Here is a 19,825-nt window from a genome sequence, read left to right as displayed (position 1 = left end):
CATTCGGAGGAGGAAGAGGTAATCACATCAGTTAGGCAATAATTAGCATGACAGAGTTTTCTGGCGTATTTCTCATGCATAATGAGGAGGACAATCACTGCTGAAAGTCTCAGCAGTGACTCATCATATTAAACAGCTTATTTTATGCGACATCTACAGATTCTACAAAGCTTTCACTGTCACTCAACCTTGAAAACCTGTTAACTCCAATTGAGTCAGACAACTCACACCTAAAATGCTTTTAAAACATTACTGAACAGTAAAACTGGATATCATAATTTGGACGTCATAAAGATTCTTTGAAAAAATAAAATAAAATAAAAAATCCTCCGGACGTTTTGGAGTACAGTACCAGAAATGTGAATACTGGAGAGTATATAAATCCCTTAATATGTATATATATATGAGTTGAGCCATATGATTTGAGACAATCTCTGCATGTAATAATTAAATGTGAATTGAATGATTCAAGTGAACAAATCCTTAAAGAAAAATCTCTTGCTGTAATGCTTCATTAATTTCACACAACTACACTTAGTACAAAAAGTACGAAAATCTCTCTGGTTCATAGTTTGTATGTTGCAATGTTTATTGTCCCATGATTATTTTGTTCATTATCCCTTAACTGGTGCCACAATTGAAGGAGGACGCATTTGTGGCTTAAGCAGCATATTGAGTATTAGTATATGGACTCTGCCATTGATATATTTGCCAAATCCTGCCTGCAAATGTAGCTCATTGCATTCAAATATTGACTCCTGTTTAGTCTGGTTTTGGTTTTTTTGAATTGGATGACTCGAGCTTGAATAAAGAAGACAATAACATATTTTTACTGTCTAACCAGCAGTTTTGCACAGGACAATAATCTACAACCTAAGGCACCTCCACCCAGGCATCCGCTCAACATACTGAGACTTCTATAAGCGGAGCAGATCCAGTAAGATTTTAATGAGTTTTAAAATCTTATTCAATGTTCAAAGCATATGTTTAAGGCTTTTACTTTGAAGGCTTGAAAGAAGTTGTCTCTCGTCTTTTATGTCGACACGTTTGAGGAAAATGCCAAGAACAAGCGATAAAACTGGACCACTCTCAAGGCTGTACACATTTGGCTAAAAATGAACTCATTTAGCATTAGCAATCAGGCAGCTTGAGTAGAAACATGGTTTTATTAAGCCACAGTAAAATAAATTGAGAATTGGGATTGTTTAACTTGGTATCTCTCCCGAATTTACCTGAACAAAGCATTAGCCGAATATTTCTTACAATCCAAACACAAGGGGAAATTCTCATTAGAAAACAAACAAACCAAGAAAAAGGTCATTGATCAAGATTAATTTGAAACCATGGGGGATGGATGGAGTGATGAATTTAAAGTGACAATTCAGTGGCCAATGAATTTTACAAAAAAGCAGAACAGAAAAAAAAAACACACACACAACAGTAATAACAAATCCTCCTCCCACGAAGGATTGGTTTTTTGGGAGCCGGGTAGTAAAAATGAATAACACCTCTGGAGCTCTAATGGTATGATGCATGAGAGTTATTCAGGAGTGCCATAGTTATATATATTTCCTCCACCTCCCTCAGCCAATATTCTGCTTGATTATATGATTCAAGGAGACATTAAGCAGGTAAATGGGAGTCCAGCCCCTCCATATGCTCAGCCGGAAAATACGGAGTTTGAGGAAGTGACAAACGTGAAGTAAATGACACCCTTGAAGAGAAGGTGAGACGGCTGCCATTTTCCTCCCCACTTGTTTATTTATGCTGAGTAGAACTTGAGTGACTGCCAGACCTTGACAAAATAAGATAAGAGTTCCTTTCTGCACATCCGTCAGCCCGTCACACGGGATAGCCTGACAGGTCAGCTGAGGAAAAAGAGCTCTATACTTTAAATATTATGCAGTCCTATTTTTCATCATCTCACTTGCCTTTTTTTTTCCTCCTCCCAATCACACATCATGATCTTGCTTCAAATCCGTCCATCCATCTTTACATTTTGTTCGCCCATTTTTCACGTATTGCTCATAACTCGGATTGTGTCGGATCTATAGCCGTTCCCTTTTCCCAGCGATATCTACGTTTCATCTCTCTGGCTCTCTTTCCTCCCTTTCATGCCACTTTCTTTTCTCCCCCTCTTCTCCCCGGAGTACGAAGGTTAAAAACACAGGGAGGATTTAGATTCTGTTAAGGCCCCCGTGATGAATGGGGGGTGTCACCTCCATCACACTTCCTGCCTCTCTCCGTCTCGCGCAGTAATCATCCCTAGACATTAATATTTAACACGGTCACGCATCAGGGACTAGCTCACAATCTGAGATTATTAACCAATAATGTGAGCTGAAATACGTAGAAAAAATAAAAAAATAATAATTTCAACCCAATGTGTCGCTGTCACCTGCGGCGACGGGACAGCAACACATGGCAAGAACCAGGGGAAAGCAAGCCAAACGATCCGTGGGTGTTTGTTGTGCAAGTTGTAGACGGTGGCCAAACACAGTAAATATTTAATGAGGCTTGTCTGGTAAGCATTTCTGCCTTTATTCTCTGTGGATTAGCATTGATGCAGAGGGCTGAGGAGATAATTACCGGGTTTAAAGCTAAACCTCATTCAAGGTCTCTGCTCCACTATATACAGCTTACAGGGTAATAAGTATATACCTTGTAATACGGTGTAATAAATTCATCCTATTGACTGAACTGACTTCAAACGATGCCCTTATTTGCATGTTAAGACCCAAGATTTACATTATCTTTAATACAGACACCGACTATTCAAACAAAATGGTCCCATAAAGCAATACATTTCAGACTACTGTGATAAATTTGTTGAGCACACAATATGTTAAAATAGGAAGTCCTTAAAAGCAAGTCAAATTGAAAAATAGAGCGACTGAAATGCTATATATATATATATATATATATATATATATATATATGTATTGAGGCTCTTAACTATGATGCAGAGTGACAAGCATATTGTGTGAAGAATTATGAAGGGAATGAGTTATTAGGTTTTCTTTTTAGTTTTGTCAAGTCGAAGGGTAAGCAAAACCTTTTTTAAATGTGACAATCACATTGTCACATTTTATTGAGTGCACCAAACTCGTACTTAGCACTTATAATAAACTCCAAAAGATGGAAATGACATTTTCTTAATAGTGAGTTTGACCTAATTTGCCACGGAGATTTTATCTTCCCTCGTCTCTTCAGTATTGTCGTTGATATGAAAAGCACTGGAACGATGAAGAACGGTAAATATTTAGATAGGCTGGGAGCTGACGTCCTTTTTTTCACGTGACGAAGCAGCGGATCGGGCTCTGTGTGTCCTGGAACTACGGTGCATCTGAGCTAATGCCTAAAGACTTCTGTCCCCTATTGGCCAGGATAGCAGGAGATAGATGCAGACTCACTTGCTCAAACTGCTTTCAATGTCAGTCTCTCAAGGAATCTATCTTCTTAGTGCCAATTTGGTTTAAATGGACAGCTAGTCTAAGGTGAGATAGCTCTATTATTAATATTATTATGGGGTAAAAGTAATTTATCAGCAACAAAACCCCCCAAAATGAGCAAAAGAAGAGGGGACTGCTCATCTAGATCAGTTTGTTGTGTGATGAATCTTATAAATGGGAACGGTCAGCTAAGTCCTATTTGCGGTGTCTAGAAATTAAATTTGAATAAATGCTACATGTTTTTACTGCGAGACATCTGGGTGGATAAAATTAAGTTACGGCAATGTGCTGCGATACCGACACACTTTCACTGGTGTTCTTGCAAAAAAACCCGGTGCCACCTTCTGATCCATAAAAAAAAAAAAAACAAGTTAAAGACTGCCTGCTGTTGACAATATTAAATCCAGATAAAAACTGTGAATGATAACAGAAAGTGTATTGTCTTCCACCGCAATAAATGAGCTTTGTTTATTGTGGCTGTGAACAGAAACGCCTGACAACAAAGAACAAAAACAACCCTTACTGCTTTAAAAGCGTTTTGAATAATGCATTAAAAATGTAGTAGTGAAAGCCAACACAACCCCAAATCACACACACACCCACAAAGAAGTTAAGTACATCCATTTGAACGGCATTTGATGTGCTTGGGCAGTGAATAGGTCATGTTGCGCATGCATTACACCCTGACTGTAGCGAATGTTTCCTCCTAAACAAAATAAAACATTTAGATTATCTTTGATGCTCTATGTAAACATTCAGCCGTTCCCCTCTGGGCTTTAATGTCATATTTCAAAGTTTAAGCCGTGGAATAATAAAAATAGGTGATAAAAACGGATAATAAAAAAAAACAAACAAAAAAAAACACGAAACATTTCCGGCAGAGTATTAATTTCAGAGTGGTAATTCAGCAAAACCGAGTTAACAGGTGGCACGAGGAAGGCAAAACTAGATTCAATTAGTCAGCCGATTTTCGGCTCAAACCCAAACTCGTTTCCTCAGGAGACGCGATGATGAGCAGCGCGGGCCAACAGAGAGCGGTGATTTTCTGCTGTGGAGCACCTTTAACAGGCAGCTGCTCAGAGGCGGGCAGTTCCATAATGGGTTTCTGAATGGAGCTAGGGAGGGCTGGGTGGGCCACCGCCGCAAAGCATCTTCACAAACAGGTTGCTTGGGTGGTCAGCGTGTGCTCGGCTGTGCCTGGGCTGTTTGCAGGAACTGTCAAGTTGACAACTGAGTAAAACTTCTGACTCGCTAGCACTCCACTCTCATTTTTGTGTGTGGCGAGCGAGCGTGTTTATTTTGTTTATGCATGGCTGCGTTAAGGATCCAGGCATCTCCCATCTCATTCTGTTTCCATCCACAGAAATTTCCAGTTACTTTTGTTTGTTTTTTTTAGGTAGCGTAAGCCCATGAAATTGAAAAGAAATGAAGAAAAAGAAAACAAATATGAAACTGTAACACAGTCGGTATTGGCAAGGTACAGTATCTATTCCCCATGGACATTTTCACAAACGACTATAAACATTAATGTGTTTCATCAGTATTTTATGTGATAAACCAACACAAGTAGTACACAATTGTGAAGAAGGATGAAAGTAACAGCCTTCAAGTCTTTGGGGATATGACTGCATATCTAAAGACAGACTACTTTTTTTTTTTTTTTTTTACAATATAGCACAAAAGACTGCACAGAGAATTTTCAACTCTTGCCACAAATTTTCAATTGAAATTTTGTTCAAGCCTTGACAATCCTTTATTTAAACCATTCCATGCTTGTATTTCATGAATGCTCTCATCACATTTTCGTTTTAAATGTTTGTGTTAGCACTGTGATACTGTGGTGTTTTTCTAAGGAACATAAAGTCCCATAAAATACACCAAAGTCTGGGGGCTGTAACGTGAAAACATGCAAAAAAATGTTTTGCAAAGCACTCTAAGCTCTCAACATCCATAATATAAGAGGAGGATGTGGAGAGGACAGAGAAAAGCCCTGTATATATTTACCTCTCTGTGTAAGATTGGAGGCACAGACGGTCCTCTGGGTGTCTCTGATGTGGGAGGGCGGCATCAGAAGCCGTGCCTCTCCTGTCTCTTGCCCTTATTAAAGCGATTGCACGTCTTATTGGACTGGGCGAGCCGAGAGTGTGTGAGCAGCATGGGTTATTATAAAACGCCTCATCTTACAGACTCATACGTCTGTGTTTATTTGCCTGCGCCACACGTGGAATGTGGGAGTAAGCAACTTTGTGCCGTCCCAACATCTTCATATATTGTAGAGGAGTCCACCAAGAAAAGAGATTTAACGTTCTTCAAGTTTCAGTGACGCATCAGTTCAATTAGCAGCACCGACCCAAACATGCTTTGTCAAACACCGACTCCTCTCTTCTCTCTGTGCATCTTCCCACCACCGGTCTGGCTCCATAATGAAGCGCACTGTTACCCGGGAGCACGCTACACACCAGTGCACACACAATGACTAACGCAGAACAATATAAAAATGCACAAGTAAGCTCACACATCCGGCTGTGTGCACAAACATCGGGTACTTAGCTTTCATTTCGCAGCCTGCCTGCATGACTGAGCCCCTTACAGGTAAATAGAACAGCTCTCAATTTCATTAAGCAGCTCTGTGCTCCATCAGTTCTGTATGGCCCGAGTTTTACTTATCCAACTCTACGTGGCAAACTCAGCATAATGGCACAGTGCTTTTTGATCCTTGGATTATGGGGGATGTTTTACTGTACACAGTAGGAAATACCACTATGAGTAATATATTTTTGAAGATCACTAAACCTAGCAGCAAGCAGCCTTTCATTAAACGAGACCAAGAATCAAAGGGAATACCGGCATAGCACTCAGAATGAAGTTGTAGCTCTTAACAAGATCTTGTTGAAACGCTCTCTTGTGTACTATAATTTTAGACACGATGCCACTAGGAAATTCGGAAACGCTTCACAATTTGTGCACTTCAGCAAACCCCTGATCAAAAGCTCCAAAATGCACATGAAGCTTCCATAGTTAAATGTAATAAGTAAAAAAAAGCAAATAAAAACAGCACTGATCATTTTGTTATTTGAGGTGAAATGTTCAAACATTTTATACCTGTGGCTGCCTGAAGTATGTGATCCCACTGAGCTTCAAATTACTAAGATATATTTAGCCCCAACACATTGAACTCAGGCAATTTAACCCCATTATGGAGTATTTATGGGTTTCCTCACTTGAGCTTCTTGACTACAGCTATTTCTCTTGAACTACAGTTAAAAACTTCAATATCTTGCTCTGGAACATTTATTTTATCCCTTCATATTCCTTATGCAGTAGAAATTCCTGTCTTTTGTATACTTTTCCATATGTCCCATAGTATTGGTTCACAAGCAGATGTTTTTAACATATTATTAGGTTTCATTTATTTTCAAATAAGGGCTGTAATGACACACCTAGATCACAAGACAATAGTCTTGAGTTCATAGGCAACAGATGACATTTTAACAATATTTAAACCATTTTAACAACAGTTGAAATACATCTGAATAGGACTGCATGCTGATATGAATATGGGATAACATTGCACAAAATTGCAATGATTTAATCAGTTGTGTCTAAATAATGTTTAGGGTGAGGTCGAGTTAGGGAAATAATGTTTCCCTAACTCGACCTCACCCTGAAGAACTCTTTAGGAAGCATGGGAGAGGCAGTGTCATGTTGGCTGGTCACCAACTCTGACCAGCCAAGTGGCTGGTCAGAGTTGGTGGCAAAATAGAGGGAGAATAATATGGAAAATCTTGAGAAAAAATAATCTCCAATCTGGACAAAAACCCATGTCAGGGCTTTAAAGTCTGCTTATGTCTAGATATTGGGGTGGAGGTTCACCTTCTGGCAGGACCACAACTCTAAACATACCAGCAGAGATACAATCAAATGATTAAGATCAAAGCATGTTGAAACATTACAGTGGCCCAGTCAAAGTTCAGACCTAAATCTAATTCAGAACATATGGCAAAGGCTGAACATTGATTTTCACAGATCCTTAACAAGTAACTAGACTAAGCACATGATATTCTGTCAAACCATCAGTCATCACATGTGCAAAGATGGTAGAGGCATACCCCAGACCTGCACCTGTAGTACGCAGTGAAAGGTGATTCTATTCAGCGGATATGAATATAAATGTACATGACATATTTAAACCTATATTCTGTAAAAATAAAAAACAGAGCTGTAATGAGCTAAAATATTTGAAAAAAAAAAGGTTTGTGGATTAAAGAAAAATAACTAAATATTTTGTTTGAAATGGTAGTACATAAACAATGAAATGTGATTAATTTACCATAAATTATTTTCTTTCACAAGGTTACCTTTGATCATCGGCTGACTTCAAAAAAGGCTTACTCTATATTTTAAAATCTTTTTGAAGCTATCAGAATCAGAAATTTGAAAATATTTTAGAATTTGTCTCTTTAATCAGGCATGCTAAATGTGCTTTTTCTTCCCAAAATATTTTTATTGAGATTTTTAATTTTGTAAATACAATCATGTAACTATCTGAACATGTTTCCTTTGTGGTTATTACATGACTGTTATTATTCTTCTCAACTCAGAGAAGTGAGAACAAGGACAGAAAAARAGAAGACATAGGAGAGAAAACAAAACAAATCAAACAAAAACAGCTTCTCAAAAACAGGGGTATTCAAGCAGATTGCAAACTGGTTACATGTAAATACACATCTATACAACATGGCACACTGCAGGTTCCGGTAAATCAAAACTCGAACAGTYCTTCTGACAAGTCTAAGTTCTTAATWAAATTWATGAAAGGCCCCCAAATCCTCTCAAAGAGATGCTGTTTGGATTTCCTAATATATGTTATTCTTTCTAGTGGTAAATTAGATGCCATCTGTTTTARCCACTGCATGGCAYTRGGTYTGCTGATAWTTTTCCAAGCCATAGCAATACATTTTTTTGCAACTAGTGAGCTTATATCTATAAAGGTACATTCCACTTTACTAAAGTTATGCTTCTCAGGGTATAAAGCCAACAAGAACAATTTGGGATCTAGTGAAATTTGTTTTAAGAKAATTTTTTCAATTGTATCTTTCACCTCTGCCCAAAATGCATTGATTTGTCTGCATTCCCACATASAGTGTATTAAAGTCCCTTTAGAATTACACTTTACACAAAARTCTGGTATGTTGTTATTGTATTTATTTAAATGCAYGGGTGTAACATAAACGCGCATTAGCCATTTGAATTGTAGAATTCTAAGACGGCTGTTTATGGACATTGTATGAGTTTTAACACAAGCCCTTTCCCAAWCCTGTTCACTGATATTTGATGATAAGTCTAAATTCCAGTTTATAAGCTTATTTTTTGAATTCTCTAATGAGTTAGAGATCAGCATATTGTAAAAGTCTGAAATTATGCCCTTTCTTGTTTTAATCCGAGTCATTAATTTTTCAAGAAGTGTAAGGGGAGGCTTGTTAAGATTATTGTARTTTGCTTTAACAAAGCTTCTCAGTTGGAGGAATTTAAAATAATGCTTTTTATCTATCTTGAATTTGGTTTGTAACTCTCCAAATGACAAAAATACWTCAGAATTTGATGAGTAAAGGTCGCCAATACTTTTTAAGCCTTGCGATGCCCAAAGTTTGAATGTTCCATCTGCCCTACCTGGAGCAAACAGCTGATWACCCCATATTGGACTAAACTGGGACATGCCGTTTGGCTCCGCGAGGTATTTTCTAACATCCTGCCAGATTTTAATCATGTTTTTCAGAATRGGATTTGCAGCATGTTTCTGTAACTTCTTTAAATTGTCAGAGTAYAAGAATAATGGAAGATCCAAACTTAAGTTATGGGACTCCATTTCTACCCAGTGAGGATTATCTTTATCCGCAAAATAGAACATGATAGTTCTTAGTTGTGTGGCCCAATAATAAAGTTTGAAGTTGGGGSATTTTAACCCCCCTCTATCAAATGGCAAATAAAGTAAAGAGAGGCGTAGCCTTGACCTTCCATTGTTCCACATAAAGTCCAAAATACTTTTTTTCAGCCAAGTGAATAATTCGGGAGGAGGCGGCAGAGGGATGCTTTAAATGTGCTTTTTAATCTGTTGTTGAGAACAAAATACTGTTCAGCCTTTGCTTTATCCAAGGGTTTATGACCGCATTTATTTTATAGCTGCATATTTTCTGAGTAATCAGACGTACATGTGCATCCCTCAAACTTGCAGTGCATCATTGTTTGGAAACCACAGCCAAAATTGTTTCAGACAATACACAGATTTTTTTTTTTTTTTTTTTTAATTCTCACTGGGGATTTAGACCGGTGTAGAGACAGAGCAACGTGTCACTGCTGCAGGGACCTGGGCTGAGACGAATAAAAGTAAATTCATGTGGTCTCAATTGCTCTGGAATCAAAATTTATGTTACTGAAAAACTGCAGCTGAGACTTGCGCACAAAACACAGAATGTTAAATAATATGCGATATAAAAAAATAAAATGAGATCTAACACAATCCGTTGTCTCTTTAATTAGGCATGCTAAAGCATTATGTATTCAAGACAGTGAGGTTGTTGAATTGCGAGTACTGTCACCTCTGCTTAAAGCGAAGATTCACTCCAGCTAGTCTGACTTGCTGTGATGTGAGCTCCCAGAGGAGAGCGTATGAGAAAAAAAATACACTGGTGGGAAAAATAATTTACAACAGACTGGCGTCACTTTCCAAAAACTTCCAAAAGTTTGTAGATCTTGTGAATTCTCTCTCTCTGACAACTCGAAAAGCAAAGAGCAGATGTTGCTTCATCTCTGTCCATCAGCATCTGGCAGCCACCCGGAGTTAACCACAGGTGGATGTGATGGTATCAATATCAGTAAACACGAATACGCAAATGCACGTCCTGCAGTGTTGTCAAAGTCAAAGACCGGTTTGGTTTTAAAATCTCACCAGGATGCCTGACTTAAAAAACAACCAATTAAGACGAAAACCTCAATAAGTTTGTGGCAGGGAAATAATTATGAACGGCTGTTTACTCTGATACCCATGAATAAAATTCAGTGCAATCGGTTGTCCTCAGATGCTCTGTAAAAGCAAAGGTAGTCCACCTTTGTGTAATTTAATCTCAGTTTAAGCAGCTGTTCTGTGAGGTCTCGAATGCTTGTTCAGAAACAAACGGCCTCATTAAGGCCGAGAAATAAAGCAAACAGGTCATGGTACCTCTGAAGGAGCTGCAAAGGTTCAGAGCCAGTTATTAGTCTTACTCACCACAAATCTCGTCTATGTTAGGAGTGCCAAGGGAAAAAAGCTATTGTTAATTCAGTCTCATTTGCAGTTTTCCACAAGAAATGACAAAAGACTACGGAAGAAGATGCTCTGCTCATATTAAACCAAAATTGAGCCTTTTTGTCCGGCAAGCAAAACATTAGGGGGAAAAAACATGCTGCACAGCCAGAGATGTTCTCTCTGTCTTACAACTTTGAGGTGCATCCCTGCTCCAACGCACCTGAGTCAAAAGACTGAATTCCCTCTCCAGCAGTAACTTAGGTCTGCAGAGGTCTGCCATCGATGATCCAGGTGTGTCAGAGAAGGGATGAATCTAAAAGTTGCAGGGGAATTTGGGCACGCCTGGCTTAGACCAAAACACATCCATGTGTTAAAATGACCTAATCAAATCTGAGACCTACATATCGTCTTTCCACCTCGGGATTGAGTACCAAAAGGTCCATGACATAAAATCTCTGTAAAACAGATCAAGCAGTACGTGAACATCTACAAGGAGTATAAATGTGAATGACAGAAGATGATCAGACAGATGGCATGTAAAAAAGTAACTTTGTTATGAGAGCAGTACATTCCTACTGCTCTCGTAATTCCTAGGATGTTTAAATGTGTTAATAAAATATATTATAGTCCATTTAGATAATTTGGCAGTATTTAGTAGGTAAGCTGGGTGTCTTAAAGTAGACGGAGGTAATTGCTCTGCATTAGCATCTGCTGCCGTTTGGCTTAATATCATAGTTTTAAATGAAAGCCAGAAAATGCGTGTTTGATCAACGTTAATATGCAGCTATACTAGGAGTTTACAAAGCTGTCCTAAGCTCCCACAGACAAAAGAGTGTTTGTGAAGTCTGTGTGCAATTACAACTCCGCTGGCTCAGACCAGCCTAATTAAGCACATATCACAATGGAAGATGACAGGGAGCCGAGGAGAAAACAAAGCAAAGGTAGAAGGGACAAAAAAAAGAAAAGCAAGCATCTAAGAGAGAAAAGGAAGCAAATGCAGAGCTACTTTTTTTACATGGTTAGAAAAGTTAGTGCAGTGTTTGACCTTCACTTCTGCATTACTTGACACCGACCTAAACTGTCTCTGACATAAACTGCTTACTTTACATCAAACGTAATGAGAAATGGCAACAGGCAAAGATGGGCTTCCCCTTCGGGAAAACGAGTAGGTGATGGGATTTCCTCTTTGCCAACATCAGATTTGTGTTTATGAGCTGAGTTTGCGAAAGGAATGCAGAGGTATGGCAGGACGATTCAGGCTGGATGTGAATGTCGCAAGTTGACAGATAAAACGACTGCCAACATGTAAATGTGTAAACATGGAAATGAGGGAGGAAGTAGACGGCGACATCGACAGAAGCATAATGCTCTCCGGAACTCCAGTGACCCGTGCTTACAGGCCTTGTCCATGAATGGAGAAATTATGAAACAGTTGTGAATTATTCTACAAGTAAGCTGTCTACCAAAGCTGACTTGGAGTAACTCCAAGAGCAAACTAACGACTCATCCAGGATGTCACAAAAAAACAAGAGAAACACAAGAAGTACTTGCATGCCTCACTTGCCTTGGTTTAGGACTGAGTGAACAAGAAAGAAACTGGACAAAAATGGCCTTAATGGAAGAATTTGAAGGTGAAACTCAAAATAACACAAAGATCTGACTCACCTGTTCAAATTGAAACCCATCTTAATGACCTCCAAGACTATTGGCGGAATATTCCGTGGACTAAGAGACTAGTGGAACGTTATGAAAGCTACAAGTCCCTTATATATGGTGTAACAATAACTTGCCTTTGAGAAATAGAACATTACACCAAAAGTTAAATATGGTGCTTGGAGAGGGACTGGACCGGGCTCCTTTGGTGCTCCATGATCTGGTTAAAATCCCAAAATGGATGGGACCAAGAAATCCGCTCTCTACTAAAAAACCCTGAGGTAGAATCTGTTTGTCACCTCAAGCCCACTTTGGTAATGATCAGAAGAAAACCAGCATGGCTCTCTCTGAATGGCTAAAAAAAAAAGTTTAGGAGCATTCTAGTCAAAGTCCAGAATTTCCTTTGATTAAGACAACATGGCATAACCAATGATCTTTCTAAACTAGGTTGGTTTGGATTTTTATCTCTTAGATGAATTTATTCATCATTTGAAAATGTTCTTTTTTTTGGTATTTGCTTTAAATATCTGATATTCAAATTAGTTTGAATATTGTAAATATTAAGACAGAATAAATCTATAAAGAGGATGGATTTTATGTAACTGTAAGTTCAGTTTAAGACTATGAAAGCCTGCATTCTATCCACATATTAAGTGCACAATATTACAACCTACATTTTACAGCTCAAATGATCTGTTTTGTGTCTTAACCAGTAAGCAATTCAAACTCTCTACCACTTTTCAAAGAAAATCTACAGACAAAAATACACATCCCGTACATTCACAAGGCCGTGACCCATATTCTTTAATCCACTTTCAAGTGGGATGTGAGAAGCTATCATGTTCATTCTCTCTCATTTTCACCACTACTGTGGAACAGAGAATGTGTGTATGGAAAACAGAAACCAGAAATAACACAAGTGTCACATCATTCTTTCATCAAGGCTTGTATTTCAACCCTGTCTTGCATCATCTCAGCTTTGGAGGAAGCTTTGTGACAGAAAATAAGCCTATTCATATGCATAGTGATTACTGTGTGCGTGTGCGTGTGTGTTTGTGTGTAAAACATTAAATAGGTCTTGGTAATAAATCTGATGGCTTGCCACCACTGTATAAATAGAGCCGGGGGATTTGGTCATGTTCAATGTTCCAGTTTCATTACTTCTGGGTGTTCATCGGATCAAATGGGTTAGAACCAAGTTCCTTAACAGTGAGTAGCCAGAGATAAAAGCAAATAGCAGAGCACTGCATGGGTGATATTATTTTGTGCGACATACCTGACCACAGCCTGGACAGTCGTTGCCATTCTCACAGGTTCTGCGTCGGGATTGGATGCCTCCGCCACAGGGCACGTTGCAACGTTCCCAAGCAGACCAGGCCGACCAGTACACATGGGGAGGGCAGGGCAGGTGTTCGTTACAGTACCTTGAGGGGAAGATGGTAAATAACACAAAGGGATGACTTTAGCTCCTTCTGGCTGTCACACTGAGCACAAGATCAAGTTTTTACACGGTGAAGTCGGCCATGAACCTACAGGGGGAAAAAAAGCATAGCCATAACTTAAATCTACAATCAACAGCCTTTCAAAGCACAAAATCAAGAGCAATCAGAAATATGAAATACAAAACCCACACTGAAGTAGTTTGAAAGACCTGGAAATGTCTCTGCCTGTTTGTTGCCTGGTGCAACAAGAGATAACCTCTTTTTCTTTTTAGGTTTAAAGATTTAGATAGTGGGACATCTGGAGAAATATAATTGAGCATCAAGACTTGTGTCAATGTGTGGTTATTTGGCTCTTTGAATAAATTAAATCATACTGTTCTTTTGTTGTTTCGCTTTTTTGGTTTGTTTTGAGGTCACATAATAAATAAATAAATAAATAAATAAATAAAAAACTGACTCCACTGGTAAATTTGGTCAAAAACAGCCTTCGATCTACTCTCAAAACAACGAGATCACAAGATGAGACGATGCACGAGAATGGGTCAACAAAGACAAAAAGCAGTTTTGGGAAAACTGAAAATAAAATGCTTTCATGGATTACAAAACTGTAGTAGCTGTGAGACAATTCAGTCCAGGTTCGACTGTCCCTTATATTTTTTTTTGTTGATCTCATTTTGAATGTCATGCTAATGCAAATTTAAGGGAAACAGCCCTTTTGAACTGACAGGATGGTCTGAAGCTGATGCCAAGCATAGACAATTAGCCACTTGTGACATTCTTGTAGTGTTTAGAAATTGTTCCATCTTATCTGTCACCTTGTCACTTTTATTTCCAACTGGGTTGCCAAACGGCTTTATCAATATCTCTGCAATCGACCACATTCAGTCAGTTCAATCTGCAGTCTCTATTAGCCAAAGTCAATACAGTGCAACCAGATGACGAGTCAAATGAACTAGCTCCTGCTTTATTTCCCTCACTTTAAACATCAGTACGATGCTTATGCCTTTGTTTTAAATGCAATAATTGGAATTGAGAGATTATGCGCTAGTCTTCAATTCAAACAATAAAATGAGGGGTTTTTTTTGCATTCATATTTTGCTTAGAGAGAAGAAATCACAGCAGAGATGAGTAAGGAAACTTCTGCTGCATTGTTATCTCTCATACCACTGCACAGGTAAGTAGCAGTAAATAATGCCTTTAATAACTGTTGCTAGCCATTTGGGTCCTGTAAGCACAAATGCTTTCTGCTCCCCACTCCACATAATTCAGTATTTGTCTGCTTTTCTCCCATGATGGAAAATTAAGTCTCACAAAGACAGGAGATTTCAGGTGAAATAAAAGTGAAGAAAGAAATCTAGGTACAGTATCTCTTAGTTAACAAGAAAAAGCTCATTGAGATTGTACTCCATATTTGTAATTAGTTATTAAATGGAAAGCACAGTGATATAATATCCAATTTTTTTCAAATACTGGAATGTGGAGTTCATCAAGTAATCGTAATCCATCAGAGGGAGAATGGTTGAAGTAATCGGGTGCCTTCAGTCTTGGTTTGAGAAACACTTTTTAAGTTTCAGCTTAGGGACCAATTTTCCAACATGAGTTTTATAAGATAAATTCTCATCAGTCACAATATTTCAATATCTGTACTTTCTGGCAATCTCCATTTCAACCTCTTGAACAGCTGAACAAGCTCTAGCAGGAAGAAACTTCCAGCAGGACCTATCTCAGCTTTAACGTCCATCTGACACGACCAACTGGGGGTTTTGAGAAGACGGAGCAAATGCACAACAAAGAGAAACAGAAGCAGTGATCCAGAAACACTTTCTGTCTGAGTGATCTGACATGACACTGTTGCTGGACCACAGTTTTGTTCCATTTCCTGTAGGTAACCCAGGGTGAACTCAGACTGACTTGCACGCAATTAACAAAAACACAAAATTATGTACTTTAATAAAGAAGAAGCCAATGAAGTTAGAGAAATGCAAGTGTTTCTTTTGCATGCTTTGGAAATCTACTTAAACAACAAGAACAAAACTAATGAAAATGCAAATGCAAGGAACTGAATTTATCAAACTGAAAATGACTAAAATAAACTGTGGAAAATGTGTGGTTTTTATGGGGTTAGGGTTAGGACTCGTTTGATGTCCTCTAATGAGTTTTATAAAAGCTTCTAATAATCTTTCGTGTTTAAAGGCAAACACATGTGTCGTCATGAACAATGATATATCGGGGGTTGTTGCTGAAAATTGCTGCCTACTGCTTTTGGTGATGCAAATAGCATTATTTGCTTCACCAAATAATGCTTGGTGAAGCAAATAATAGATGGGGATAAAGTCCAGGACAGAAGCTATAATGCATAAGCAAACTAAACCCAGACATAAAGTGCTTAAAATTTCCATCATGAAACAATGACCATGTCTGATGACTGATCCAAAACACCATATATGGCACTGTGAATAGTTTTCTAGAAACTTGTTCATAAAACCTCTGAGAGGTTTATGTGCATTGTAACAAATACAAATTGGATTTAATTTAATTTAGATTTAGTACCTCCATTAAGCTCTCCATCCCTAATTCTGAGTATTAGTTATTATAGGAACTTGTTCTGTACAACGTACTTTTTAAAAAGTACGTGGTACTTTTAAAAAAGTACAACGTAAAAGTACCAACAAAAATCAAAGAATTCTGTTCCTGAATTCTTTGATTTCAGGAACAGAAATCAAAGAATTCTGAATCAAAGAATTCTGATTCTTTGATTCAGAATTCTGAATCAAATTCTGAATCAAAGAATTTGATTCAGAATCAAATTCTGAATCAGAATTCAGAATTTGATTCTGAATTTGATTCTGAATCAGAATTCAGAATTTGATTCTGAATTCAAATTCAGAATCAAAATCAGTCAAATATCCTGACTGGAGTCAAATATCCAGTCAGGATATTTGACTGACTACCAGTCAGGATATTTGACTCCTGACTGGTAGTCAGGAGTCAAATATCCTCCTGACTACCAGGAAAAAAAAATTGTCCAATCACCATTGTTTTTTATTTATCCCACAGTCTTTTTAAGGTAATAAAAGGTTTTATACACTTTGTCTCTTCCCATAAAATGTGTTATTACTGATAAACACCATTTTTGTGAATTAGAAAAAGGTACGTACAAAAGTCTCGCCCCTTCACATGTGGTATTATTGAAAAGCCCTAAATGTCCTCTCCAGATACCAAAAGGAATTAATTCAGTAGAATGCAGGGGGTGGGAGACATTCTAGTTTAGAAATGTCCTCTATAGAGGACAAAAATGAACTACTGGTAGTCAGGAGGATATTTGCTAAAATGACAAACCTTTGATTAACATGCAACACAGAGATAGTATGAATTCAAATTGCCTTTTTAGTTAACTAGTCCTGTCCAGAAATGTTCAAGTCAAGTCAGGCTTGGTGAGCTCATTTGAGCAACTCAAAATTTGATTTAAATACATTTAAACATCAAACATGTCATTTGATGACTGTAAGGAGGTCTTGGGGCACAAACCTAAATTATCAGATTTAAATGAGTTTGGGGAAGGTGAATCAGGATATGAAGGTTAATCGAACCCTTTCAACGTTCAATTATGTTTTCAAGTAGTTCAGTTGTAAGACGAAATTGTTTTTTTTTGTTTTCACCGTTGCAAGGTAATGCAGACGGCGTTTACCGTCTGCCTTACACTGGGTTGTGAACTGTTTCAGTGAAAGTTTAAAGTTATTGCATGAAGACTGAAACAGATTTACAACGTCTGCAAGGATTAGACCGTGAGATGTCCAAATCAGATAACCTTTTCTTTATTACAACAACTTAAGATCTGGTTCAAGAACAACAAGAGTTCAAGCTGCTTGTCTTTAATGTTGACAATACAGACACAACTCTTTTTGCTTTACAAGCATCTCCTAAATGGAGAGACATTGCTGAGGAGAGGGATGTCGGAGTGTTCTTGCTGAGCTTGCTACCTGCCCTACCCAATATCAGATAAGATGAACAGAATGGATGAATTTTACTGCTTCTACTTGGAAATGGTCTTCGTGTGAAATAAACTGCTAGATTTAGAAGTCTAATACAATGATGTTATTGCCACACTTCAATCCTTGTCAATCGACTAGAGAAGCTAGAAAAAAAAGGACTAAAAATACAATCTTCAGATGAGTGAAGTTTGCCTCTGATGCAGACTGCAGGAAACACTTCATTGTCTACGCCTGAGAGTGTGAGTGAATCAAACCACCAAGAACACGGTCTTTTGCATTCGCCTGTGACAATGTTGTCTAAGAAGTACAGCTAAGGAAAATTATATCTCAAATCTTAATGAATATTTGCATAATTCATTGACATAGGCTAATAAAAGCCCAGGAGACACATGCATCATCTCTTATTACAATGTTTTACAAGGCAGTATTACAGCAATGTCTAAAATACTTGAATTGCTTAATTCTCATTATAAATTAACTACAGAAAATTGCAAGGCTTGTTAGAACCATTTTGCAGCTTTTACATCGACTACAAATCTGCTTTTATATATTTTTTTCCTTCATGTTTTGACAGATGACTGGCTCTTTTTTTTTTTTTTTTTACAAAAACAGAGCCTTTTTGTGCTAGAAACAAGGTTTAAATTCATACCATTTCCTCCTCAGACTCAATTAAGCTGTACTTTTCAGCCGCAGTATTCCCAAAACGTCACCATTATTCACAGCAGCTCAAAGACCTCGTTCTTTACTCTCTGGATATAAAAAAATATATATAAAAAATCCTTGCTGCTTTTCACTTTTACCAATCTTTGCTGTGCCAATGAGCCAATATGTTTGGGAGTAAGAGAGTGGCAAAGTGAGGACAAGGTAATGAAAGGCTGTCCAGTATGCAGTCAGATCCACGTACATGCTGAAAGGCTTTCATGTGGACAAAATACCCCTACAGGAACGCAACACAATAATAAAATACAAAAACATCAGCAATCAATGCAGCGGAGATTATCTCGAGCTTCAAAATGATCCTCACACACTCACTAATCACACAAGTGAGTGGCTTTGCGCCATCTTGTCTTATCCGTTTTCTTCTCCTCTAAAACACACAGGGCTGATCAGAGTAAAACGAGGCTAATTACCCGGTACGGGCTGAGTAAGCAGCGTGGACGCTGTCAGTGTGCTGAGGGAAAAGCCAACAGTAGGTTCATAAACGCAGGCATTAACCATCCAGATTTAAGCCCGCAGCGCTGCCGTGTGGGCTCAGTTTCATAGCATTTGCTGTAACTTTAAAGGATTTGGCTGCTGCAAACAATCAAGACTGAACTTATTGGATGCTTGTTGGGTCAATGACAATAAAATGGAGCTGTAAAAAGGAGGTTTATTTGTCCCCCTCCGCATTTTTCTTTTGTGTTTGTCATTGTTTAGTATATTTGTCCATGTATGGACATATGGCATGGGCATTTATCTGAATGAGGCACTTGAGGCAACAATGCGAGAACAAAGTGCGAAGTGAGCCGTCGGATGTCTCTGATGGAAACCCGGTGCAGAAAAAGGATTTTCACAACTGTTTTTAGTGAAAAAAAAAAAAAAAGTCTGACACGGAGCCAGTCTCTCATGGCATTCAAGCCGGTGCTTTTTTAACTTCACCTATTTTATACATGGCTTACTTCAAACAACAGCTGGTGGTGGAAGATTTCAGACATGGTAACAAAGGCAAAACAAATGTTTTTTTTTTTGTTTGTTTTTTTTCCAACTGGATGCATAAATGTGAGCACAAGTTAATTTACATATCCCCGTGTTGCCCTTTTAAACCCATATGCCTGCACCTAGTGAAGATGGATGTTGTTACTTTTAAATTACCTGAATGCTGCCTTATTCATTAAGATGTCACATCTCTTCCTGTGATAGAAGCAGAAAGAAGCAGCGGAGCTACCTTGCAGTACAATTAAAATGTTTAAAGGTTACGTTTTAAACAAAAGGTTAGGTGGATGCACTAACAAAGAAACTAATACT

The 19,825-nt window shown here is 38.1% G+C and overlaps 1 protein-coding gene across 6 annotated transcripts in view; it reads right to left on the bottom strand.

Moving 5' to 3' along the window:
- Window positions 1–19,825, bottom strand: part of sema5a (sema domain, seven thrombospondin repeats (type 1 and type 1-like), transmembrane domain (TM) and short cytoplasmic domain, (semaphorin) 5A) — a 157,218-nt gene that overhangs the window by 28,792 nt on the left and 108,601 nt on the right. For all 6 annotated transcript variants that reach the window (XR_536469.2, XR_536468.2, XM_008438633.2 and 3 more), the window contains exon 15: window positions 13,664–13,811. Coding sequence is in view for 4 of the 6 variants with exons in the window: in XM_008438633.2 (XP_008436855.1) it covers window positions 13,664–13,811 (148 nt within the window). In the remaining 2 variants the exon portion in view is untranslated. The remainder of the gene's footprint in view (window positions 1–13,663; window positions 13,812–19,825) is intronic.

This window comes from Poecilia reticulata, linkage group LG20 (genome assembly GCF_000633615.1).
Source record: "Poecilia reticulata strain Guanapo linkage group LG20, Guppy_female_1.0+MT, whole genome shotgun sequence".
Lineage (NCBI taxonomy): Eukaryota > Metazoa > Chordata > Actinopteri > Cyprinodontiformes > Poeciliidae > Poecilia > Poecilia reticulata.
Note: the sequence above shows the minus strand (reverse complement) of the source record. Positions and strands in the feature narration are given on the sequence as shown.